Consider the following 27,788-nt stretch of genomic DNA (forward strand, 5'->3'; position numbering starts at 1 on the left):
AGTATTTCAAAAATGATTTTTATGAAAATCTATTTGAAATAGCTTCAAAATTAAGTGATTTTTTGAAATTTTGATATCCAAATTTTTTCTCCATAAATAGATGAAATACCTAAAATCACATTTTAAGAATAACTATTCAAACAGATTTTCCATTTGAAGCTTTTATAAAAAGTTTCTTTGTAAAAAAAATTTTCGCAAAATTTAATAACACTATAAAAATCATTTTTAAAAAAAGCCAAAACAAACGGGCCCATAGTGTTATGTACTATTCCCTTCGTCTTAAAATAAGTGTCATAGTTGACACTTATACGAGAAATTTTGTTAACATTTCTTTTCAAGATAAAAATAAGGGAGCTTGGCGTCTCACTTGCTATTATGGTTATCCGGAGCATAGTCGGAGGAAGGAAGCGTGGGATATGCTACGTGAGCTTAGAAATATGTCGGCCGTACCGTGGTGTGTTATCGGAGACTTTAATGATTTATTGTCGCAGCAAGACAAATTCGGTATTCATCAACATCCCAATTGGTTGTGTGTCGGGTTCCGAGAAGCGGTTAGTGATTGTAATCTTATGGACATGTCGTTAGAAGGACATCCGTTTACTTGGATTAAAAGTAGGGGAACACCTCAGGTGGTTGAAGAAAGGTTGGATCGTGCTCTTGTATCTTCCGATTGGATAGACATTTTCCCGGATGCGAAGCTTGTCAACCTGTTAGCCACACACTCTGACCATAGCCCCATTCTGTTACACTGCGACCCAGTGCTTCAGCGGCAGAAAACTTTCACTTTTAAGTTCGAAAATATGTGGTTACGAGAGGAGGAGCTGGGAGATGTTGTGCGGAAAGGTTGGAACCGAGATAGCGGAGGTGATGTGTTACAGCAGATTAAAAATTGTGCAGGAGAGTTGTCTACTTGGAATAGGGTGCGGTTCCAGCAGAAAAGAGAAAACCCATCCATGCACATGGCTGTTCTGGAAGCGACTCGGTTGTCCCATGATGAAGTAGCGGCGTCGAGGTTTATCGAAGCTCAGCGAGAATACAATGAGATCCTTACTCGTGAGGAAATTTTTTGGAAACAACGTGCAAAGATCCATTGGCTGCGTGATGGAGATTCGAATACAAAGTTTTTTCATAGAACAGCCACTGCCAGAAAGCGTTTTAAGAAGATTAATATGCTAAGTGATGATGCAGGGGTGGAGGTAAATGATCAGGAAGGTATTTGTAGTATCTCGAAGGCATATTTTGAGAATCTATTTGAGGGTAAGCACGGAAGTTATGAACCGGTGTTAAGTTGCATTCAGCCGGTTATCACATCTCAGGATAATACCAACCTGTTGAAGCCCATAACCAGATTAGAACTTTTTGAAGCCCTTACTGATATGCACCCGGATAAATCGCCGGGTCCTGATGGTTTTAACCCGGCTTTTTATCAAAATTTCTGGGATTTGTGTGGAGACGATATCTATGAAGCTGCTAGCACTTGGTTGGCAAGAGGTTTTTTTCCAGCAGAGCTAAATGAGACTAATATATGTCTCATCCCTAAATGTGTGAATCCTAAGAATATGAAGGAACTTCGGCCTATATCCCTTTGTAACGTGGTATACAAGCTGGTGTCTAAATTGCTCGCCAACAGATTGAAGCTTGTTTTGGATAAATGTGTGTCAGAGGAGCAATCGGCGTTTGTGGAGGGTAGGTCTATTCTGGACAATGCCATGGTTGCGACAGAAATTATTCATGCCTTAAAGAGAAGGACGAGAGGAAACATAGCACACCTTGCTCTCAAAATTGATATCAGCAAAGCTTACGATAGAGTTGATTGGGGTTTCCTAAAAGGAATCCTTGCTTGTATGGGTTTTGATGGTAAATGGATCCATTGGATCATGATGTGTGTGACCATGGTGCATTATTCTGTTCTTGTTAACAACGATAGAGTTGGGCCAATTATCCCAGGGCAAGGGCTAAGGCAAGGAGACCCCCTGTCTCCTTATTTGTTCATTCTGGTCTCTGAGGGGCTTTCTACCTTAATAAGATGTGCGGTGAATCGAGGTGATTGGCATGGAGCTCAAATCTGCAGGGGGCACCTAGTGTGTCCCACTTGCTTTTTGCTGACGACTGTTTTTTATTTTGCAGGGCAAATCTCTCCGAGGTGACTAAGCTTATGGAGACCCTTAATATCTATGCAGGAGCGTCGGGCCAAGAAATCAACTTAACCAAATCTGAAGTGTTCTTTAGTCGCAATCTTAGTGGACCGGCACAAGAAGACTTGGCAAAGTTGATGGGTGTAAAACATGTGTTGGGTACAGGTTCATATTTGGGATTACCATCCATGATTGGGAGGAGTAAAAAGGCAACGTTTGCTTTTATCAAAGATAGGATATGGAAAAGAATTAACTCTTGGAGTGGTCGTTCTTTGTCACAAGCAGGGAAGGAGGTCATGATTAAATCCGTCCTACAGGCAATTCCGTCTTACATCATGAGTATCTATTTAATTCCAGATGGGGTTGTGAAGGATATTGAAAAAATGATTAACTCGTTCTGGTGGGGGGTGGTAGCAATAACAAAGGTATCAGGTGGATGGCTTGGGAAAGATTGACGACGTTGAAAAAGGATGGAGGGATGGGTTTTAGAGACCTTAAGGCGTTCAATAGAGCGATGATTGCAAAGCAAGGTTGGAAGTTTGTATCCAAACCAAATTCTCTGGTGGCCAAGGTATTTAAGGCTAGGTATTTTCCCCAGTCATCTTTTGTTGACGCTAACATTGGGAATAATCCAAGTTTTGTATGGCGGAGTTTATGGACGGCAAAGGATGTGTTAAAGGTGGGTTGTAGGTGGAGCATTGGCGATGGTAGTAGTATTAAGGTTATGCAAGATCCATGGCTAAGGGATAAGGAGTTGCGGTGGGTAAATGGTCCTCAAATGCAAGAAGTGTATGATCTTCGCGTGAAAGACCTATTGCTTCCTACTTCAAAGCAGTGGGATATTACTAAGGTGCGTAGTACTTTAGATCATATTGGGGCTGATCTTGTTCTTAAAGTTCCGTTAATGGAAGATATTGTGGAGGATAGGTTGATTTGGCAAGAAGAGACGAACGGAGAGTATAGTGTGAAGTCGGGGTATAGGATGTGGCGTCAGATGCAAAGTAGTAGTTTGGTGGGAACGGTGTGGAAGGAAATTGGAATGCCCCTTGGAACATAACCGCACCGCCTAGAGCTAAACAGTTATTATGGAGGATTTGTAGGGGATGCCTACCAACGCGTTCTAATCTACAAAAACATCACGTCCAATGCTCGTCTCTTTGTCCTTGGTGCGAGCTTGAAGACGAGGATGAATGGCATGTTTTTTTTTTATGTTTTTCTACATCTCACAGTTGGCGGGCAGCAGGTTTGTTTTTTCTAATTGAACCCCGGTTGTCTTCTTTCCACGATGCTAAATCCCTCATTTTTGATGTTTGTAGTCGAGAGGATACTAGAGACGCGGGTAGATTTGCCGTGTTGTTATATAATCTTTGGAGGAGTAGAAATAAGGTGGTCTGGCAGAATACTCGAGAGGATGTTTCTAGCATTGGGATACAAGCTTTTCATAATTGGCAGGATTGGTTTCTAGCTAAAGAAGATAATAATATCACTACGGTTACTACGGTGATGGATAGTTGGAAGCCGCCGAAGTATGGTCAGGTGAAGTGTAATGTCGATGCAGGTTTCAATAATATGTGTGGTACCACAAACAGAGGTTGGTGTTTCAGGGATCATTTAGGGAGATTCCATTGTGCAGGTGTGGCGTGGGATGTTGGGTTCTTATCGGTTATGGAGGCTGAAGCCATGGCTTTGAAGGAAGCGATCCAGAAGGCTATCTCTTTTCAGTTATCGCATGTTATTTTTTAGAGTGATTGTCAAGGTGTAGTCCATGCTGTTTACTCTAAAAAGTTAGGAAACTCTGAATTTAGTGTTATTATTAAGAATATTAAGAATTTGTTGCTTTTGTATCCGAACTTTGAGGTAAAGTTCATTAAGCGCCAAGCGAATTCGGTTGCCCATTTGTTAACAAAGGCGGCCAATTCTTGGTCTAGGCGTAGTACCTTTAATTTGATACCTCCTTGTATTGAAACTTACTTATTGAATGAAAGTCGTTAAGTTGTTTTCTGTCAAAAAAAATATATATAATAAATGAATGAGAGATAATGACAATTTTACTAAATTATCCTTATTTGTTATTGGTATATTCTTATCGTCATTAATGAAATGTGAGAGAAATAATAAATGAAGAGTATTAATTAGAGGATACAATTGTAAGATAAAAACTAAAATTGTATTGGGAACTAAAAGTGACACTTATTTTGAGCCAAATAATTTTTACAAAACATTTATTTTGGGACAGATGGAGTATCATGTAGTGTTCTGTCAAGTACTTATCATTTTGTTGCAAATCAGTATATTTCCTTACACCAAACTTTTAACTCTTAAGTGAGTAGACACTTTTCTCTTTTTATTTTCATTTGCTTTGTTGGAATATTGTTAAAAGTTATTTTCTTATTTTTTTTCTGAAGTAGCATTTATTTTTATCTTCTTCCTCCATTTTTTTTAACTAAGTTTTTTTAAATAAAGTTCCATACATTGAGAAAGGAAGATGTTACAAAAGAGATGGAACTAAGCCATCAACTCATCATAAAAGATTATATCAAACACTCAATCTCTAAATTCGAATTGGTATTCTCTTCTTGAATTTAAGTATGGTGATACTAAGGGACTGATTCAGGATCCCACTTAGATAGTAAATATGAGGAATTTGTCTATTTGGTGGCGAGATCTTAGAACCTGTTTGGGTGAATGGGGGAGGATTCAAACTAGTTTGGGAACAATATTTCCTGCACTAGGAAATGGCTCCAACATTAATTTTTGGAGTGGTTAGGGGTGGAGTCTCTGAGTCTTCAATTCTCGTGTGTTTTTTATCATGTGCACGTGAATAGAATCAAGATTTAAAATGTTGGACATTGAAGCAACGAGGAATGATTATGGAACATTAACTTTGATCTAGCTCAACTTTCTAGTCCAACCGCAATTGAATGGGAGGATCTTCGCAATATCATAGATTTTATCAAGCCTTCCCCTACTGAGTTAGATGTGTTTGTTTGGTGGCGTAAAATATGTTCTTTCACTGTTAAATTCGTGTATCAGAGGTTACAGTTTTTATCTCAAACATGTTCTCAAATTTTTCATGATCTAATCACTGCTTTAAGTATTCTTTATAAATCCAATGTTCCTTCCAACATTCAAATTTTTGCTTAGAGACTCCTCATCAATCGCCTCCAAACAAAAGATGAACTTGCAAAACAGAGAATCATTTCGAGACCCCATAATCTAGTGTGCCCATTGTGTGTAAGCACGAAATAAACTCGTACTCATTTATTTTTCTTCTGTCCCATACCAGACCTAGTATGGATCAAGATTTCAAATTGGAATGGTGCTGGTAATATCCCTTCTTGCAATAGCACCCTTGATCACTTATTCTTACACAAAATAAATTTGAAGGGCGAAGTCAAGAAGAATTTTCAATTATTGTTTTGGTTGACCATGGTTTGGCCAGTTTGGCTAATCCAAAATAATATTTTATTTAAGGGGGCATAAGAGTGTCATGGATATAGTTGTTTTCGAAAAATCTCTCTCTCTCTCTCTCTCTCTCTCTCTCTCTCTCTCTCACACACACACACACACACACATAAATTGGTAGGTGTTAGATCTAAGAATATTATAGTCGGTGATAAGGTTCTTTGGTTCTTAGATCTGTTAGCTTGTATCCTTTAATTTGTTCGGATTTACTTTGTCTTTGTTCTCTCTTTGTATTAAGGGTTGAGTACCTCTTGTACTCTCATTAATATAATTTTTGCTTATGAAAAAAATATAAGTTTAGCCTATTTTGTACATAATTCTTTCTAATTCTTAGAGAAACTGACTCCAAAATGGTTAGAGAGATCAAAGGAAGACCTAGATTAGCAAAAATAAAATCTGCAGAGAGTTCCCTTTTCTATAGACGTGAGAAGTAAAAGTGTCTATTTGAAAAAAAAATTGTACAAGTGGACACTTGTTTCTTACTTTCCAAGGCACTAAATAAAGCTTAGAGAAAGTTTGCACCACTATGTTGGAATCAGTTTGCACCAAATAACATTTTTTTGAATAATTTGTGGTGCAAACCTGCCACCAATCTTCTAATGTGTTTGGAGGGTTGGATAAGTTGGTTATAATGTAGAACCTGAACCAAGTGTGTTTAGTGAAAGAGCATTCAAAAAATATATGTTTAGTTGTTTCTTCACCCTTGCTACTAAGACTGCACATTATGGCCAAATTGCAACTTCTATACTTCTGTTTGTTGCAAAGACTGCACATTATAACCAAATTTCACATCTATCATCTTTCATCTTCTCTAAACACTCAACTCCTCTCTCCAACTGCACATTATAACCAAATTTCACATCTATCATCTTTCATCTTCTCTAAACACTCAACTCCTCTCTCCAACGCTATATCCAATTGTTCATCTTCAACCCATATTTTTTTGCAAAAATGATAGGAACATGTCAAGGTACCGACACCTTAAGCATAGAAAAGAAGAGTGTATAGAAAGCAAAGAAATGTTTCAAGGAATATAAATTTATAGTCAGTGTACTTGAATTTAAAATGAAGGGTGTTGTGATTGGAGGGATGGCTGGTGGTCAGACCGGAGGTCCTTCCCCCAATGAACAACCAAAAGAGGTAAAGAAGAAGAAATTGAAGAATTTCAGTGATCACACTCCTTTAACTTAACATACACTTCGGCTTTAACTTAACATACACTTCGACTTTATGTGACCCTTCTTGCAACACCAGAAGCAAGTTAGATTGAAGGTGATATTTCTAAACTTTTTCCTAAAATTTTGGAGGTTGTCTTTTGTACCTTATGAGACTCCCTTGAAACTACAAACTTGTAGTCTCATGTCTTCATCACTTTCATTTTGACTGTTTTCATCTTCCTGCAACATTTTGACTTGATTTTGATGTTGATTTTGGCTCTTAAAAAAAAATTTGATTTTGGCTCTTAAAAGGAATTTTCACCAGTCTTCTTGTTCTAAAAGGAATTTTCACTTGTCTTCTTGTTCAAGGATGTGTCACTACTACAAAAAGGATTTTTTTTCAGTTTTAGAAAAAGGATATCATCACGGATGATGCTTAGAAAAAAGATATCATCACAGATGATGCACCATAGTAATAAGGTGTGATACAATGTTTGATTCCCAATAAGACAGATTTTTATAACGCCCAATTTATTTATTGGTTGCATGCATTTTCAACATAATAATGGAATTAAACAAAAGAATCCCATGAACCAAACATATTTTATAAGTTATCATGAGTTTTTTTTAGAACCAAGGCAATATTCGTGTTATTATTCTTTTCGCAAATCGCAATCTGTGATTTATACAGATACATGCATACTTAAGTCATGCTCAAGTGCAGCACACCACTCAACACTTACAATAGTGATCAACCCTTCATTCCAACTTCTCATGATCCTACCTACAGCAACAGCACCTTTCAGAAAAACTATATGTACTATATTCAGTGTACACTATGTTGCATTACAGTTTCTAAGTAAACTCATGAAGTGGTAATTTGAAGAGAAAACTCTTAACTGTTTCCTTTTCCAACACAAAAGGTTTCCAAGTTCAAACTCAAAGTGCGTAAATTCGATCAACCTCGGAATTAGAGAATTCAGAATGATGCCATGAGTTAGATCCACTTCTCCTAGCTTGTTGCTTCTCTTTCTTCCTCATCGATCTTGTTCTCTTAGACCTCACTACATAGTAAGTCATAGTGCCGAGAACTCCCGATATTATAACTCCTCCAACTACTGTGACCAGAATTGCAGCCCACCGGTTATTCCGACCCACAACTATGTACGAAGAGGCAATAAATGCTACAGAGGTGCAAACAGAAGCCAACCACATGAGCTTGTTAATCACTTCCACCACCCTTTTCTCTGCTTTTGTTTCACCTCTAACCAAGGTGATTTGAACCACCACAACAGCCAAAGAAGTGAAAAGCGCTATTGCGTTGAATATGAAGAAAATTTTAAATGAAGAATAGCCTGCTACCACTCCTGAACCATCGTCGTTATCCCCGCCAGGTACGGTGAATATAGCAGCAAAAGCAACTGTAGCAAACAACACGGCCACCACTGTCACTGAGTTTGTAGCATTGTTAATTCCTTCCCTGTGGAGTTTCCTTAGCTCTTTGGAAATATTATGAACATTTTTGTTCGTTCTTCTGGTTTGCTCCAGCTGAGTGTGAACATCTTTCTTAATTTGTGTAACGGTTTTCCTCAGTTCGTCCCTCGGTTGGTTAAGCTCGTTGGCTCTAAGTGCCCCGTACCGAGAAAGGACGTCTTTTATATCTGATGACTCTTCAGAGAGAGGAAGATTTTCAGCAATGTCCAGGGCTGTTTTGTGGTCTCGCGTTAGTGCATTTACGTTAGTGTCTGGCAGGAGTAACAACTCATTCACTATCTGTGCAGCAAATTGACAAACAATATTAGATTTTTATTTTGTGGAAGTCTAAATATGGACGGTGCTTGTAATGCTGTGCTACTGTTGACATACCTCGACTCGTTTTTTCCTAGTTGCCACGTGTAATGCGGTGTTACCGAATTTGTCTGGAAGCATAACAATAGCAGCATCTGCTTCAAGAAGCAACTTCACCACGTCACAGCTCTGTCCTTTTACAGCCATATGCAAAGCAGTTTGCCCTTTCTTGTCAGTCCTTCGAGCCAACTGAGGGTCTTTACTAAGCAAAGCTTTCACGATTTCTATATGACCCGGACGAGCAGCTAAATGCAATGCATTCTTTCCATTAGATCTTGCTATTTCCAACAAGCTGCCATCCTTCGACAGAAGCTCATTCACCACTTCGACGTGCCCTCTCGTCGCGGCTGTTATAAGTGGAGTTGAATTGGATGGACCAATGGTTTTGCTTAAGCTTGGATCATAGTCTAGTAAAACCTGAACAATGGCTGCAAATGAAAATTCACAACAGATTATTACAACAAACCGAAAACAAAGTACTCACATTTCAATTAACATCAACAATCAAGAACATCGTAAGCAACAAATTGAAGCTATTCAAGGTCTAACAACTAGAACAAAAATAAGCCAGCCATTAATGTTTGGAAGCAACGACGGAGTCAAAAGACTTGTCTACATAGCATTAACTCCACTAATGAAGAATAAAACACCGAACTAGCTTCATAACTTTCCTCTCGGAGCTTCCATTAAAAGCATCATAATTGATTTTCTTTATTCGATAACTTAAACAAGATAGATGACAAATCTACTCACATATACTTCTATTGTTAATCTAACTTAAAATCAACAGTCAGAGTCCATTCGAATTGACTTATTTGAACTTATCTACTAACATAAGCTCTAACTTAACTATTTGAGCGAACTTATGAAAACAACTTACGATTTGTTCCTAATCTACTTCAACTTATTTCCATAATCTTTCCATTTTTAGCTTATACAAACAACTTACACATCAGCACTTAATTAAGTAGTTTATCCAAACATGACTTGGAAGATGTTCTAAAACAAGTACAAAACTCACTCAACATCAAAACTACTCAAAGTAACACAATCAAATTCGCGAAATTCAGCATCAAATCAGCATCAATTCAGCATCAAATCAGCATCAAAACAAAGGAAGAAACCAAAAATCACCATGATGTCCTTGACTAGCAGCAATATGCAAGGGATCAAACCCAGATCGATTCTTTTTCGCAACGGTTTGAAGCGTCGAATGCTTCAACAACTCCTTAACAACATCAAGGTGTCCCTTTTCAGCAGCAGTAAACAAAGCTGTCTCACCAAGTTCATTCTCCTCATTAACAACCAAAGCACGAACCTCCGCAATCTCAGCGTTAAGATCAACATCATCCCCACTCAAATTTCCCATTATCTGAGAATCAATATCCAGAAGGATCTGTCTCACAGCACCAACATCACCCCTCTGAGCCGCCAGGTGAAGTTCGGTGTCGTTGTGACGGCCGGTCACTTGCTTCACGTACTTCTTCTTTCCGGCTTGGTCGATCCGTTTGCCGGAGTTTGATAGGACTAGAGCGGGAGCTGTTGCGGATGACGGAGATGGCGACGGGGATATTTCGGAAAGGGGGTTTTGTGTTGGAGTCATGGTTTCAGTTTGATTTTGTGATCCTCCTGCAATTAAAGTAAAAGGGTTGTCAAAAAATGTAAAATTTAAGGGTTACAGTGAAGAAAAAGTGATGGGTGTGTATAGAGAGAGAAAGAAGAAGAAGAAGAAAGAAGAAGAACCTGGTAGGTTGAAATTGGAGGGCATGAATATGATAGAAGAAAGTGTATGTATCTATCTATGTATCTAATTGTGAGGAAGAAAGAAAGTGAAGGAAGTAGAAAAGAGTCATAAGGGTTGGCTATGAAATGATGATTGATGATAAAAAGAGAATGATGAGTGGGAATAGGAAAGTGGTGGGAAAGAGGGAGGAGGCATTGAACATGGACAAAAATAACATTTTGGATTTTTCTTTGCTATGTTTTTTTTTTCTAGAGAATTATTCTATCAAAAGGAATTAATATTTATTTAAAGAATAAATTGTTAATGTTAGATGAAAATGTAAGTGAGAACATATTAAAATTGAACTGTTAATTTTTTATTTAAAGAATATATATATATATAAAAGACATGTTGGTGGGTGAAACATTTTAATGAGAAGAAAAATATAGAATAATAAAAAAATAAAAATTATATTATTCATTTATACTGTATAAATAATGATACAAATGAGTGAATATTTATATATAATTTTGGTTGAATTTGATCTTACACAACTTAAATTATATTTATATTATTAAATTAAATTATATTTAATATTATATTTAATATCTAAATCTAAATAATATATAATTTCAATAATATTTCAACAAAACCGATGTAAGTTAACTTCAAAAGGGAAAATAAAAATGAAAAACTTTGATCACTAAGATAGGCAGCATATACAGAAAACCAAACTCTTAATTAGTTGTGTTCTTCAGCAAATATAATTATTCTATATTTCATTTAAAGAATATGTTGGCTAGCTAATAATGATTGTTGAATTTGTACTACAAGTAAGAAAGAAAACTAGGACTCTTAAGAAGTCCACTTAAAAAATTTAGAATTCGTACAAAGAGGTAATATGAGAGCTGCTTTTGATTGGAACAGGAGAAGATGAGAAAAAGAGCTTAAGAGGAGATAGAAATACATAAAAGAAATAAAGAAGATAATTTGATATTATGTGGGGCCATGAACTTTTTATTTCTCTTCATATTTTGAGAAGTGCTGAGAAATGAGTGAGGTTGTACTATTAGAAAAATCCTTATCAAATGTGGCTAATTAGGAGTGTTCATGGGTTGGATAAACCCAATAAACCCAGTAAAACTCACCCAAACCGATCCAAAAAAGTGGGTTGGGTCGGTGTATTGTGTGAATACGGTTTTCAAAAATGAAAACCCATTAAAAATAATTGGGCTATGGATAAAACCACACTCAACCCATAAAATCCATGGGTTATTGAGTGACTATTTTTTTTCTTTTTTTGTAATTTGACAAGTGATGACTTTGATGTTTTTAATTTTGCTTGCTTCAATTTCAACTTTTTTTTTTTTGTAAGCAAGGTTGAATTAATAATGAGTACCAGGGGTACTCAAACCCTGTTACAAAAGGGAAAGACTAAAGAAAATTACAAAACCAATTGAACCTTTAGACAAGATAAAACAAAGGATCTTTGCAAAAGTTGTAGAACTTTTTGAACATCTTTTATGTAGTAAGTAATGATTTTAACTTATTTAGGATGCCACATTTTGATGCTAATTCTAATAAATTGCAAGTATTTTATGCAATTCTAGGTTTTACTGATGTAACTTTGGATTTTAGTTTATAATAAATTTCATTATACATTTTGACATTTGATGTTAAAAAAAGCAATAATATGTTAAACTATTTATTAAGAAAAAATGTAACATATCATTAATAATTATATAAGGAAAAGTAATATTGGGTAACCCATTACCCAACCCAATCCAACCCATAAATTTGTGGTTTTACCCAAACCAACCCAATGATATTGTGGGTGGTTATTTTTCCTCACCCAAACCAGTGTACCATGTACGGGTTGGATTATGGTTTTGGCTAAATTCAACCCAAACGGACCCATGAACACCCTATGGTTAATGGTTGATCAATCTATCATACAAGAGCATCTCTAACCATGAATTCATTTTTGAGTTTTTTTTTTTGGATCTATTAAACCACGTCAGTTTAAAGTAACTCAATTAATTTTTTACTCCAATTATGCAACTCTAAAAAACTCATATTGGATCCAACAATTTTACTTTATAAATGAATATTTTATTCATATTAAATTTTATATTATTTAAAATAATAATTTTAATTATTTAAATTAAAATTGATTATTTAAATGAATATTTTGAAGAACTTCCAATCGATTCTTCCATCCATTTAGGTTCATCTTTTAACAGTCGTCATGCGTACTCAAGATTGAATGTTGTACCTTGATCCTGAGCAAAAAAAGCATGTGTAGCGGCCATGATCTCGTTCTCCGATGTCCCACTTTTCTTTCCATTAACAACTTGTTTGTAACACCCAACAAATTTTTGAACCAAGCCATTTATTCGATGCCATCGACATTTTAATTGTTCCCCTGACTTTTCCCGCGATTGCCCACGATACTGGTTATAATTGGCAGCAACTCTTACCCAAAAACTCTCAGCCTTTTGGTCAACTCCCACAATTGGATCCTTTGAAACATTGAGCCATGATTGGATAAGAAGTATATCCTCATCCCTTGTAAATTGCTCACGAGATTTTTTTTTTAACGACAACACTTTTTTCTGTTTCACCACCAACTAGAGTAGAAAAAATTTCATACTATTAGAATTCATTTGAGGGCTAGGAAACATATTTGGATTGTTTGGTGACGGAAAAAAATGGCGGGGTTTGTTGACACCGATGGAATTTGAGAATTTTGAGAATTAGGATTTTGAGAATTAAGATTTTGATAATTTTGCATAAAATTGAACATAGCTTGTTGATAATAAAAATGATTAGGATCCATTTGACCTAAACAATTTTAAGTTGAAGTAAAAAGATGAAAATTTGGATGAAATTTTGAGAGAGAAACTTGAAATTTAAAAGAAAATGAAAGGGAATGAAGATTGGTGTTGGTATTTTTTTCCTAAAACACTATATTTATAATTGAAAAATTAAGTTAAAAAAAAAGCAACTAGTTGTTCAACGGCTAGTTTGAATTTTATAATATAAAAAAAAATAAGAACGTTGCATGTGGTTTAACCGATGACCAGTTGGAGCTATGGGTAAATGAAAAAGCTACTTGTCAGGTGGAAAACCAATTGAAAAACTTGTGAGTAACTGACCATTGAAGCTGGTCTAAGGAACTTTACTACTCCCTCTGTCTCATAATAAATGTCTTATTTGAGCAATGCGCGGTTTTTAAGAAAATAATTGGATATGTTGGTTTTAGTAAAAAAGTTAATGTCATTTACTAGAATACCCCTATTAATAGTAGTTGAATAACGTGAAAGTTAATAAATAGGGGTATAATAGTGGAAAAATAATAATAATTGATGCATTAGAATTGTAAATGGACAATTAATTTGAGACAAGAAAAAAAATATAAATGAGACACTTATTATGAGACGGAGGGAGTAATATGGAAAATACAAATTTGACCTCCTGATTATACAGCTTGTCACCTGGATGACTTTATTGCATCACATTTTCTTGACTTATATTTTACAAACTCACTTTGCTTTTTGTTGAGAAAAGATGTTTTTAATTGTTTTTCTCTGCTTTCAAAATAGACATGTCTACTCAACCTCAATAGTTGGTCTTTTTCATTCATATTTTTCTTAGTCCTCTTCAGCCATTATACTTGGTTCTTCTTTCAAATATATTTTTTCAACATTTCATAATTTCAATTTAACATCAGATCTACTATTCAAGATAAACAAATTTTTTGTGTGTTTACGTGAGTCTCTATTAGTTTACATAACTCCAGTCTAAATTGCATTGGTAACATTCTATTTTTATATTTAACTGTTATCCCAAATGTAAAGTAGCACATGTGCTTCTATTGTGAAATGAAATTATGCTTGCTATATAGCTTGAAATAAAATTATCCCACAAGTTTTAGTTTAAGGTTTCAAAAAGCCATCTTTATTATTGATTTTGAAAATGTTGAATTGTGGTACATAATTTTTTTGAATTGCTCATTTGTTTTTTTACAATGGCTGAAAAAGGATTGCAATGTCCGGGGTAACGACGGTCCGTGCATTCAAAACACACTTGTTTAGGAAACATAAGCGAGAAAATAAAGTCAGGTAAATCTTCATCATTATATTGTAATAAAAATTTACTATTAAGATAATCAAGCAATTGGGCTTTGGTGATAAACGAGCTCATGCTAAGGAACGAAGGTTCGGAGAATACTGAGTTCGATTCATGATTCGATTGTTAGACTTCCATTTTGGTAAAAATGAATTATATAAGTCGTTGGCTCAAGATTCGATTGTTCCAACTTCATATTTGTAAATTAATATTTTTAAATGCTTTTAATGATTTAATAATTAGGTTAGTTTAGTTGATATAATTTGAAGTAACTAGTACTTTCACCCGTGCGATGCACGGGACAAAAATATAGATAAATGATTTATTTTTTTAAAACAAAAATGAATATAAATTAACAAAATTTTATATCTTTATACTTTATCAAATACAAAGTTATAGGTGTATCCGTACAATAGAAACATATACAAAAACATGAAAAAATATCACAAAATTTGAATAGAACATGAAAACATACATTTCTCTTTTCTGAATTGAGCAAAATAAAACTATAGAGTAAATTCATCATGAGACTTGAAAGAAAAAAATATGAATGAGAATATAAAACTCATTATAATAAAATGCAATCAACAACTAAAGATAATGATAATTACATTTTAACAAAATCCTTTAAAGTGGTAATTGGCGTCATCCACCGCAAATTTAACCATGATATAAAATATAAAGGAAAAGTGATCATTAATTTTTTAATTTTTGTATACTTATGATATATATGATATCAATTTCTATATTCGAGAGTGGAATTAAAATTTTATATGGTTGGAGGATCACACTAAGATTTGGAAAAAAAATTAAAAATCTTCTTTATGGATTAATAACATAAAAGCATATATCTATCATTGTCAAAGACAAAAACAAAAAAATATTGATATGAATCAAATTCAAAATATGGATCCATCTAGATGTGAGCCTCTCTCACACAATCACATAAATAATGATAGTTCATGTGAAGTCACATGATTCATATTTAATTTTAGTTTTGGATTTCAAAATTTTATAAAAATAAAAATCAAATTCTCAATCGAAACAATTACAAAGTTTTTTTTCTTAGAAGTTTAATGACTAAAAATATTTTTTTTAATATTAAATAAATAGAGTGCACCGAATTCAAATTTGCACTACTACACTGGAATACGATGCAGTTATTAATTTTTATTGAGGAAGTTTTTAGCCACAAAGTGAATTCTCTAGTAACATAATATATTGCAACTTATATAGTATGAGTCCTCTTTAAGATGACTTAAAATCACCAAATAATGCCGGTTTAACTGAAACTTGGATGTTTGAACACTGAAAAAATTACATTGAAAATATAATAACTTGGTAAAATATGAAATAACACATGATAGGTTATAAACAACAAATGAAATACTCACATTTTCATCAAGCAAAATAGAAATTCAAAAACTTCTATACCAGAAATTTGGCGAATCTCGGTGCAATATTTGTCTGTAGAATTCAAAAATAAAAATAAACAGTAAACCCAATTAAAAATCAAAAGAGAAGGCAGAAGATGAAGAAGAAAAATAGAAAAAAGTTACTTACCTGCTGAAAATTTTGGAGAATATGAAAAATAGATGGGGTGTAGATGTATTTGTACTAAAATCATTATGTGATAATGTGAATGGACGCAATAATACAATTAATTAGTGGAGTTGGAGTTCTTGGAATTAGTAACTGACAAAACATAGTATTGAAAATAGAGAAAAATAGAGAAAGAAAATATTTAAGCGTGAGAAGCTTTTTTTTTTTTTAGAATTTTGTTGATTGAACGGTTGAAGTACGTAGAATTAGTGGTAGAGTAATGAGTTGAAGTAATTAATATTGAATTTTAAAATTAATACATTAATTAAAATTTGTTGGACTGTTTACTTATATTAAAAGACATGAAATAAAATAATAATTATAACTAATTTAATGTTTAGTAACTGAATAAGAATAATAATAATTATTATTATAATAGTAACCGAAATATACAAATAATTATTTTAATATAGTATAACCATTATGAAATATAATAATAATTGTTACTAATTTAATGTTTAGTATATGTGATAAGAATAGTAATTATTATAATAGTAACCGAAATATATTAATAATCATTTTAATATAATATAACTATTATGAAATATATAATAATAATTGTTACTAATTTAATGTTTAGTAACTGCAATAAGAATAATTATTATTATAATACTAATAAAATATATTAATAATATTTTTTATAATATAACATAAAAATAATATTTAATATTTAGTTATAATTAAATGATAACACAAAAATAATATTTAATTACTATATGCATCATGATAAAAGTATTATAACTATGAAATTAAGATTTTAAAAATTAAACACGTTTATATTTTTAAGTATAAATATAAAATATGAAATGTTGTCAAGATTTTGGATAGTTTTAATTTTTAACTATTTTATTATAATAATTTAATCTATTTTATAATTAATTTGAAATGCTGAATTATATAAAATTGAAAATTGTAATATGTTACCAAAGTTTTCATCATGACAACCTTGGAATTACAATTCATTAAATTGATAATAATAATAATAAAAAAAAATTTAAATATATTTTGATTCCAAAAAAATATATCAGAATCTTATTTATGTTTTTTTATTTCTTCTCTTTTATAAATTAATTTGATTGTAAAAATAATTTTGTATATTCCTACTCCTAATGATACTTCTCAAACTATTAAGACAATTATTGACAGAATAGTTTATAGGGGTTGGAATTGTAAAGGCCTTAAACCTCAGATTGCTAACCTTATGATTGGTTAGTTAGGTTTGTTTTTTGTCCGGTTTGCTGCTGGATCCTTGTGATCGCTTTGTATTCACTGTTTTTGGTAAATAAAAGTCAATTATTTCCAAAAAAAATAATTTTGTATAATTTAATCCTGATTATTATTTATTTATTTTTATTTTTATAGCTAGCTCATTATTATTATTATTATTATTATTATTATTATTATTATTATTGTGTCTATTTAATAAATAATATATTATTTATTATAAAATCCTATTTATTTTTTTTATTTCTTCTCTATCATAAACTAATTTGATTGTTAAAATGATTTTGTATAATTTAATCCCTACCATTATTATTATTATTATAATTATTATTATGATTATATTTTTTTATTGTTATGGCTCAATATTAATAATATAGGTATAATTATTATTTTTATTATTATTATTATTATTATTATTTTTATTATTATTATTATTATTTTATTTATTATTATTATTGTTATTATTATTTTTATTATTTATTTATTTTTGACGTAGGGACAAATTAGTAAAAATACAATTAGGGTTTGTGTTTAGAGTTGCTACCAAGGTGACATGTGGCTAGGGTTGCCATCATGACAACCTTGGATTTATAGTAAGTAGATAACATTTGTGTTTTTCGTGCATTATTTCATATTCCGAGCCAAGTTCAGACTGTCAAACAAACCCCACAACTCCGCCATATAAACATCCCCTATACAAATGACCTTGGAAAAACCGCTTAACCATTCCCCGTCACTTCCCCGAATGACACCACCACAGCCAATCAACCCACTTATACACGCCCCATCGACATTCAAACAAACCCCTGCTTTAGGAACCTTCCAACCCAATTGATTAACAACCTGAAAATATTTTTTCTTTGAGTGAATGACATTATCTTCTAAAGGAATAATTGCTAGCAACTTAGCAACTTTAAACTTATCCGGGATTTGAATATTACAATTCACTAACTGAAGCCCTTCTTCTATCCGAGCATCATTACAAAATCAATACTATGCCCATTCCCTATGATCCACCAGCTGTAATCATGCAATCTATGCCAAAGCTTAGCAATAGTTTTCCATAAATGGGAGTCTCTGTGGCCTTGGAACTTGGAAGTGACCGTGGCTTGCATTAGGATCGAATTTATATTTGCCAATAAGCATTTCGCACCACAAATCCTTCCAACCTGCTTGAATTTTCCTCATAATCTTCATTATGCAAGTTTCATCCATTGCTTTTAATCTCCTTATGCCAAGGCCACCAGTATTCCTAGACCTAGTAATCATATTCCAACCAACTGAATGTCACTCCTTTCTTTAAGCCAAGGCCACCAGTCTTTTAAATCTCAGCCACCATCGTGCTCCAACATGAGTCTCATGGCTTTAAATGCAAGCATCATGAATTCTAACATTCCAACATAGCTTGTGCTTCCACCGTGAGGGTGTCGTTGAATTGTTGCATAAGAATATTTATTATTAGAAATATATAGTATAATTATAAATATGTTATTAGTAAAGTAATTAATACATTTAAAAAATTGAAAGAATTTTATTACACATAAAAAAATAAAGATAACCAATCGTTAGTTGGTTTAGTGGTGATTTGCGCTGAAATTAATAGTGAGGGTATTTTAACCTTTTACACTTATTAAAAAAGTTATCTTATTAAATCAACTCAATTAATATCTACGAAAGAATATTTAATTACAAGGAGGTGTCCCACTTATTTATTTATAAAGTAAAATTTTGATTATTAAATAAAAAATTTGTTATAAAAAATAATTATTAAATTTTATTAAAATTTTGAACCAACCATGATATTTTGTTTAGGTTGTTCAAATACATCCCATATATAACTTACTCACGCGCCCATTAAAATTTTAAAATACTTCTAAAATTTAAAATTTAAAATTCAGATACATTAAATACACAAGAAATTCTCTCTGGAATACGTCAATGCAAATGTTAAAATAAATTCAAACTTTATAATTTGAATTCGTAAGTTGTGGAGATTAAAATTCTTATGTGACTCAATACACCACATTTATGCTCAATCTCTAAACCATGCATTTAAAAAAAAAAATGAATTTCAATTTCTAGAATTCCTACAAGATTAAAATTTGGGAGCTTTTGTTTAAGTATTCAACTCATATATTTCCCTCTACCTTCCCTTTTTCATTTCAACTAACAGAGCACAAGAGCAAACCAGAGCGTACTCTTGTTCTAACATTTTTCAAGCATTCTCATAACTACTACTATATTGCATTAAAGTTTAACACGTCTCAGAAGTTCTACTCCTTTATACTATAATTAATCCAAGATCAAACAGAGCAGAAATTTGGTAAGTTACTTATTCTCTTACCTTTTTTTCTTTGACATGCATGTCTTACCTAAATAGTTTATATGTATGATATATTAGGTTAAATGCAATATATATGTCATATTTTGTTTGTCCCGAACTGCCTTTCTTTGAGACTTTGAACATTTGAGCTTAGAGTTCGTGCATGCTCTATTTCTGCTTCGTCATTGTTGGTTTTCTACAGTCCAAATTTGGAAATCCAGGCTCTTAGTCTAGATAATAAAATATGGATTTACCTAGTTATGTTTTTTGGTTTGGTTTGTCAATACCTTCTTTGATTATGATATAATTTTTCCAGTTTGATTATAGGAAAAAGGGTTGAAACCAAAAAGGAATGAGATGTGGTAGACTGACCTAACATGCTTTCGTTAGCAGCGAGAAAACTAGACCCTCACAATTCGTAGTTGAAAAAAATTTCATTTGATGGTGACACATTGTCTTCTCGGGTTCATGTGTATATGACACCGTCTTTTCAAATTCATGTGTCATGTGCTGCCCCAGATGCTGCCACGTTTGATGGTTTTTCTGGGAGGCCTATGAGACCTTTCACTACTTTCTTTATATACAAATTATGATTCTAGGCACGTGTAAGATGGAGATGTAGTATACATCTTTAACTACTCTTTTAAACATTTGTGATATGATATTTGAATTGTTTGCTGATGATCTATTTATTTATTGTAATATTGTGATACATTAAAATGTATCAACCACGGTAGGAAGGTTACAAAGTTGACGCAACTTGATGAACCATGATTTCAAGATGTCTTGTAGCTATTTGGGTTGTATGATTTATGCAAGAGTGGATATGATTACATTAACCATGATTTATTGTTTACATTTGTCGAGAGATGATACAAAGAGACATTCTCATTTTATCTTCTGATCAGTGAGATGTTCATCACACTTAATAATTTATCACGCCTTCTGATCATAGAAAAATTAATAAATTACTTCATAACCAATAGACCAGAGGCATTGAATATGATGGTGACTTATTTGGAAGCTGATACGGGAAGACTACTTCGGCTAGACATATGTGGAAGACTACTTCGAGGCTTTTCCACATGTGTGCTAGATCATCTTGCTCAAATGGAATTAGGCGGCCAAGTTGTTCCTAGTTGCTTTTGATTGCATCATGTCGGATGATATCTTGTTTATGTCGTACAACGATCAACGTGTGACACGACCCTTTAAGGTGATATCCTTGTACTCTGGATGATTGGCATGTGAGTCTCGACTTATGTAGCCACATCTACCTGAGCGAGGCCAGCATTAGTTCGATTATGCGCATGGTATACATAGAGACCCCGTCGTTGTCGCTCCTGCCACTATCATCTGCATATATGCTGATGAGATACTTGCGAAGTACTATGATCAGTTGGTCCTAAAAGATGTAAATCGTGTATCATCTCCTCATCTATGGAGTATAGTATAAAGCTACATCTAATAGTTTTATAGAGTGTCACATTCTTACATGACACTATATACAAAATGAGATCCCCTAAGGCTAATTCATCAGGAGATTTTAGAAGAGGAGCACGCAATCATGCCGTTGACGTGTTACCAATATGTCATCATATTGTGGATATTAGGAGATATGTCATAGATATGGGCGAGTTTGAAGAAGATACTCCTCAAATGGTCATTCTACAAATCATCTTAGCATATGCACAACACGTGTTGCAGTATAAGAGGTGGAGGACAAACATGAACATCAAATATATGCAATAGTTATCTTTTATTCTACATTTTAATATTAACATTTTGGCAATAGTTATCTTTTATTATACATTTTAATATTAACATTTTGACTTTTGGTATTATGCTTCGATTTATTATATGAACACTAATGTATAGTTTACCAACATTTTTATTTGAATATTTGATTTATATTGAATGACAAATATGTGTGATTTATTATGATGTGAGATTGAGTTGTAAATGACTTGTAATGTAAGATTTGTTAAAAAATATCAAATTTCTTTTAACTAAATGTCTAATGATGTAAAACATTGTCACAGAGTTAACTCGAAGATTAAAATTCAAAACTTTTTTTCCTATTTGTAAAGATAAATAATAGCATAAAAAAGATAAATTAAAAAACACAAATAAAAAGTAAAAATATTTAAAAATAAAAGAAAAAAGAATATTAATTGGTATTGTAAAACAGCTTATAATAAACTTTTCCCAAAGTGAAACAATAAAACAAGAGGGAGTATCTCATTTCATATAGCTTAAACAATGATCCGAAACTGGCATGAATAGCTAGCTAGGTTCGAGCACACAGATTTCAACAATACAAAATGTCCACTTGGGGAGAATGAGATTGAGATTGTAAGAACAATGAAACAAATAAAGTTCACGGACATCAATGGAGAAAATAATCCTGTAATTTAACTGTTTAGAGCCTTCAAGTGTAAAACCAAATGCATCTACATGTATTTCCTTTTCCAACTAGTAGTAATCTATAACACTAAAACAACTTACAAAACTGTAATACCATCATAACCTAAAATAAATCAATAGGAGTAAGGTAAGAACTTCACACAAATATGTCATTTCTATTTCAGTTGTCAGAAATGATAGATACCTAAAGCATATATATACAGCAGCATCATGATGGATCAAATCGAACAACGACGCAGGTGATGTTGTCCGAGCTTCCTCGAGTATAAGCTTCTTTAATAAGTGCTTTAGATGCAGCTTCTGCATCAGTGATATTTTGAACTAAAGACACCGCCTCCTGAAAAAAGGTAGAGACTGCGTAAGTAAACGGAGCCTTAGCTATGCACTCTTTTCAACCTACTTCATTATTCGGTAAAATTCATATAGGTCTAGATATGACAAGTCTCACATTGTTTGATATAACATTCCAAAGACCATCACTAGCTACAATTAAAAAATCGACGCCTTCAATGTCTTCCTCCTGAGCCAAAAGAGTGTACAAAGGGAGCGATAAATTAGCAGACATAATGTATCAGAAAATGGGCGATCAAACTTAAGACTTTAACCAACCTGAATTTCTGGTTCGGCAACAACATATGGTCTAAGAAACTTGTCTCCAAATGCACGGGAAACGGCAAGAACGCCACCGACCCTCCATGTTCCTAGATAAACCAGTAATAGAGTAAATTATTTATTGTAATCATTAATTTATTATGAACCATAAAAACGACGATGAAGACATTTACCTGCCCATAATACGAATCCCCCAGCTTGTTCAATTCTCCGTCGCTCATCAGATCTATCAGGTTTGTGATCAATAGATAAAGGAACAGCTGCATAACATGTTCGTATCAGTGAAAAGAAAAGAAAAAACAAGGATGAAGATACAAAACTATTTCGCTTCTTCAGCTGCTACGTATATCAGACTAATATAAGCAATTTGTACGTAACTTGGCAAAACTGTAGTAACCAAAAATAAGTGCTTGACAATGGTACCAACCTAAACCAGCTCTAGATGCAACTACTCGGGAATCACCAACATTTGCAACAAGAATTCGGTCGCCTAACAATACAGCTGTTGATGCAGTGGATCCAGCATCTCTTTGATGCCCCTTTTCCGCATTGAGGTAATCAATGTCTGTTTGTTTAAATGCTTCGACTGCAAAAGGACAAATAATTAAACATAGCAGAAGTTCATATTTAGACCATCCAGGTAGCATACCAAACCAAACAACCATAATGTGATCAGAGTAGTCAATCCCGGATAGCGGCACGGAGCGGCCGACCCCAAAAGTGGAATAGTGGGATGACCGCTATTTAATTATTTTTTGGATGAATTACATATAATTATTATAAACATATATGTAAAATCAAACAAATAACTCAACCCATAAAATATTCATAAATCAAAACACAACTTAAAAAAAAAAAAACACTAAAAAACAACCAAGTACTTTTAATCAAATTCTTAGTAAACATCAACAAGTCTTAATTGAATCATTACCTCCCAAAATTCAAACTTAGTGCAGAAACGATGATGGAGAAAGGATGGGGTTGAGTCTCAACTCAAATTTGATTGAAAACCTTAAAATTATCCTTAAAACGATTTAAATTTAAAGGTTAATTCGGTTTTTGAGAAGTGGTAAAGGATAGTGGGCCAGAAACCTCTCCGAGTCGGGAACCGCTCTGCTATTTACCCTATATTATAAGCGACCGCTATAGTGCTCTGCACCGCTAAGACTCTTTCCATAGCACCCAGCCTCTGCTCCGTTATCATGCTATAGAGCCCCTACTGGTTACTCTGAATGTGATAAGATAATTTCATGATGTCCTATTATTTAATGCAAATGAAGTACATACCAATAGCCGTCTTAGTGTCTTTGATAAAGTCAGGATGACTACTCAGGTTTTTGAATAAATTATTTCTCAGATATTCTGCAGTCTGTGAACCTCCGTGGCCTACAAAGATGAAAAGAAATAAATTTAAAGAGATGCATGAAAAGGACACGTCAATATCAAATAAACTACATTCTTTTCAATTTTAGTATGGAATTGAAAGTTGTTATTTTATCAAATCTTAAAAGAGTTTGGTATCGCGGATTTGCACGCTCCCTCTTTGCTGTATAGAGCATTGTGAATTTCTTTCAGGTTCAAATGATAGTCGATCACACAGACCTTTAATACTCAATACACATTTACTTGTTTGGCTTAGAAACAATCGTACTTTAAAGGAGTCTTATTATGGCAAACCGTCCTATGACGAAAACGAACAGAATGAACCGTAAAAATATGGGGAAACAAATATAACAAAAAAGTTAAAGCATTAATTATAAGGGACACAAAATAATAAAAACATAGGACATACCATCAAAAACACCAAAAAAGGCAACCATCTGACCGTCAACCTCTGATATTTTGGCCTCAAAGAAATCCTCCATTGAAGCTCTTTTACCCTTGAAACTGGAATATCCATAGCTGATCTTTCCATTTCGGCTTCCAGATAGAATGCTATGAAAAAAAATGCAATGCAATTTACTCGTTTTCTAAGTTTTAAATATTTGAGAGTTGAAGGCAATTATAAAAACATAAAAGGATGGGATGACATTCGGGGGCTTTGTTGGCTTTATTGACCCCTGAGATTCAATTGGCTTAACCACCGCCTATAATGACTTTGGGTGCAGCACCGCAGCCCCTAAAGCTAGGTGTGGCACTGAGAAACCTAAAGGAAATAATATTGCACATTTTCACTGTTGCAATTCCTTTTAGCTTCTGGACCGGAAGTAAGCACTAAACACTTGATCCAACACGACAATTTCATAGGTCTCGAATACGCCTTTTAATGGAATTTAATAGAAAAGTTGCTATTGACAGTTAATAATAAACAGGCAATTATGACATTATCAGGCTTCTCAATTCTATCTTCCCTATTTAGACAAGATTATGGTACATATCAAATACTGTTTCCCAAATTACCAACACCCCTCCTTCTTCACTTGCGAACTCACTATATCATCTCTTTCCCTATTTTTTACTAGTACATCTTACTTCCCTATTTTGCAAGCAAAGAATTAAAGTAAGATATCATTTTGTTCACTTATTAGTTATTTGTTATCCTTTACTCTATATTGTCAATAGCACACTATAATAGTGCTATAGCCGAATAGGGTAGTGGTGGTAGGGTTTAGAACGACGCTATTGGTCTGCCAGCCGCTTTCAACAATAGCGGCTGTAGCGTTCGCTAATTGTGGCCCCAAGCTGCTATCGCAGCCGCCATTGCGTCCACTATTAGAGTTTTAGGGATAAGTTCCTCAAATTCTTTTTTCTAAACTGTTGTCTTTTTATAGAGGGTATAAATTTCAATCGAAACCATTTAAAGAGTAATGTTATATTCTTGCTCACAAATAATCTTTTTGTTCTTCTTCCTACCGTCAGTTCAGTTCTATTCTATTCTTCTTCTCCTCTGCTAACGTGTTAGTATTACTCTATACTTCAGATTTTTTATCAATTAAGTATTTATGTTTACTTTGTACACTGGATTTTAGTCTTAACAATAGCGGCTATCCTTGATATCTGCTATAACATTTTCGGGAATCATTGCTACGCAACGCTATCCGAGATTAACATCATAGCCTTTACATTTTAGCTTGAAAGTCATAGATTTGAAGACATTTTTTCCAGTACACTACTATTGTGATTGTGATATAACCTACACACAAACCCAAGTGTCCGACACCGACTTATGTAGTTCATCCACTTTTGTTATTATTGGTGTCAACGTGTCTAGTGTTCTACGATGAAGCACTGACACATCCACGCTAGTAATAATTTGAAAAAATAAATAAATTAAATGTAATCACAAGTTTCGATGTCGGTTTCAAATACTGGCACAACACGAACACACTTTTTCCAGAGGTGTCGGTCCTACAGAGCTACGTTGTGTCAGTTCCAAAGTCTACCATAGTCAACATATCATTATATGATAGATAATTAAGCAATCAATTTATGAACACAACAACAAGCAAAAATGAAAAACCTCCAATAATAACTAAAGCAAAATAGTGATAGAGAATTAAGTGAGGAATGAAAAAAAGCACCTGATGCCGCCACCGCTGGAGAGAGAATCGTGATCTTTGTAAGAAATCACAACGTTTTGACGTGGCGGCGGATGTGCGGCGGCGGTAGTGGACGCGGCAGCATGTTCGAGGCAGTCGGTGTCCGCCGGGACCATTTTATTATTTACTTTCTTGTTCCCTCTTTTCATCTCTTTTACTCCCATTTCTTTTTAGCTTTTTCTTTTTGTTTTGTTTCACTTCATAAAAATTCAATTTTAATCCTTTTATGATTTGAATTCAGTCTTGGAAACTCAATAATATTAAATTTTTTAAAAGAGAATTTTATTATCTATTATAATTCTTTGTGCGTAAAAATATTTGGTTTTTTTTTTAAAAAAAAAAACCGAGTTTAGTGTCAGTCAAAATTAGAGATTCTCGTTACACTTTATAAATTTTTCACAATTTTCATGAAACTCCCAACACACTTCTATCTGGACATTGTATTCTGGATGCACTATGTCCGGGTGTTATTTTTCATAGTGTTTATTAATTTTACATGATTCAGCCTATTCTCAATATTCATCAATAATTTTTTAAAAAACTTCAATCCCCAAAATAATAAAAATCTCATTTTTGGGATCTAAACATAGACTCTCTCTCTGATGACGAAACGGGGGCGTGGGCGGCCACGAACCATGGTGCCACCGCCAACTTTGACTCAACCACTTTCGGAGAAACCACCGATAGTGCAGATTGAGAGCTCTGCGAGTGCAAAGAAGCCGCAGACTGAGAACGAAGGGATAATTGCTAATGGAACCGTAAAGGCAAAGGATCCTCCAACTGCGGGGTTGGAAACGGAGATCCCGGTGACACGGAAACTATGGGTGGATGTTCTGAATAACAACCGGAATCCAACAAATGGTTTGACGATGGAGTATGTGATGCCAAAGTATGTTAATGGGCAAATTGAGATCGAGATCGAGAAAGATGACATCGTATCTGAGATGCAATTCTGGGAGAACGCGTTGATCCTCTATGTCCTAGGTGGAGATCTAAGCATGAACACACTGAAGAACTACATGACTTCAGCATGGAGTTTTGTCAAGTTACCTGATATGGTATATCATGATGATGGGTATTTCTTACTCCGTTTCAGTTCATTCGTAGACAGAGATCTGGTTATGATGAAAGGTCCGTATACTTTCCGCAATATGCCTCTTATCCTTAAGGAATGGAAACCAGATTTCAATTTGAGCAAGGATCTACTTCGCACTCTACCTATTTGGGTGAAACTCCCACAGCTTCCACTCCATCTGTGGGGGGCAAAAAGTCTGAGCAAAATTGGAAGCGGAATTGGAACTCCCCTAGTGACGGATGAATGCACAGCCAACAAGCTTCGAATCTCTTATGCACGCATATTGGTTGAAGTGGATGTAACTCAACAGTTGGTTCAAGAGATTTCGATTAGGGACTGTGAAGGCAAAATTCGAAGGCAACCTGTGGAGTATGAATGGAAACCAGCTTTTTGTGATAAATGTCAAAAGTTTGGGCATAAGTGTGGTGAGCCAAAACAAGTTAAACAATGGAAACCTAAGCCAAAGCCTCCTGAGCAGGTACCCGTGGAAGCTTCACCAAAAACTCCCAGAAATAATGAGGAAGAGA

General features: G+C 33.8%; 2 protein-coding genes across 2 annotated transcripts; both read right to left on the reverse strand.

The window, feature by feature from the left end:
* Nucleotides 1–7,341: 7,341 nt before the first annotated feature.
* Nucleotides 7,342–10,545, reverse strand: LOC131629630 (ankyrin repeat-containing protein ITN1-like). Its single transcript, XM_058900415.1, has 4 exons — nucleotides 10,349–10,545; nucleotides 9,740–10,234; nucleotides 8,624–9,033; nucleotides 7,342–8,530 (listed from the first exon to the last, which is right to left on the reverse strand). Exons 1-4 carry the CDS (start codon nucleotides 10,371–10,373, stop codon nucleotides 7,697–7,699), a joined length of 1,764 nt encoding a protein of 587 aa, XP_058756398.1. The 5' UTR covers nucleotides 10,374–10,545; the 3' UTR covers nucleotides 7,342–7,696.
* Nucleotides 10,546–21,917: 11,372 nt separating this feature from the next.
* On the reverse strand, nucleotides 21,918–26,367 carry LOC131629631 (probable protein phosphatase 2C 11). Its single transcript, XM_058900416.1, has 8 exons — nucleotides 26,169–26,367; nucleotides 24,440–24,582; nucleotides 23,935–24,033; nucleotides 23,075–23,233; nucleotides 22,821–22,907; nucleotides 22,645–22,736; nucleotides 22,484–22,555; nucleotides 21,918–22,372 (listed from the first exon to the last, which is right to left on the reverse strand). The coding sequence occupies exons 1-8, from the start codon at nucleotides 26,348–26,350 to the stop codon at nucleotides 22,244–22,246; spliced, it is 963 nt and encodes a 320-aa protein (XP_058756399.1). The 5' UTR covers nucleotides 26,351–26,367; the 3' UTR covers nucleotides 21,918–22,243.
* Nucleotides 26,368–27,788: the final 1,421 nt, after the last annotated feature.

This window comes from Vicia villosa, unplaced genomic scaffold (genome assembly GCF_029867415.1).
Source record: "Vicia villosa cultivar HV-30 ecotype Madison, WI unplaced genomic scaffold, Vvil1.0 ctg.000587F_1_1, whole genome shotgun sequence".
NCBI classification, from domain to species: Eukaryota; Viridiplantae; Streptophyta; class Magnoliopsida; order Fabales; family Fabaceae; genus Vicia; species Vicia villosa.

Coding starts and splice junctions, on each gene's coding strand:
- LOC131629630 (XM_058900415.1), bottom strand. CDS start 10,373: ATGCCCTCCAATTTCAACCTACCAG. Junction 9,034..9,739: donor TGCTAGTCAAGGACATCATG/GTGATTTTTGGT, acceptor TTTCATTTGCAG/CCATTGTTCAGGTTTTACTA. Junction 8,531..8,623: donor CTAGGAAAAAACGAGTCGAG/GTATGTCAACAG, acceptor TTTGCTGCACAG/ATAGTGAATGAGTTGTTACT.
- LOC131629631 (XM_058900416.1), bottom strand. CDS start 26,350: ATGGGAGTAAAAGAGATGAAAAGAGGGAACAAGAAAGTAAATAATAAA. Junction 23,234..23,934: donor AGACACTAAGACGGCTATTG/GTATGTACTTCA, acceptor GTCCTTTTGCAG/TCGAAGCATTTAAACAAACA. Junction 22,373..22,483: donor GGAATGTTATATCAAACAAT/GTGAGACTTGTC, acceptor ACCTTTTTTCAG/GAGGCGGTGTCTTTAGTTCA.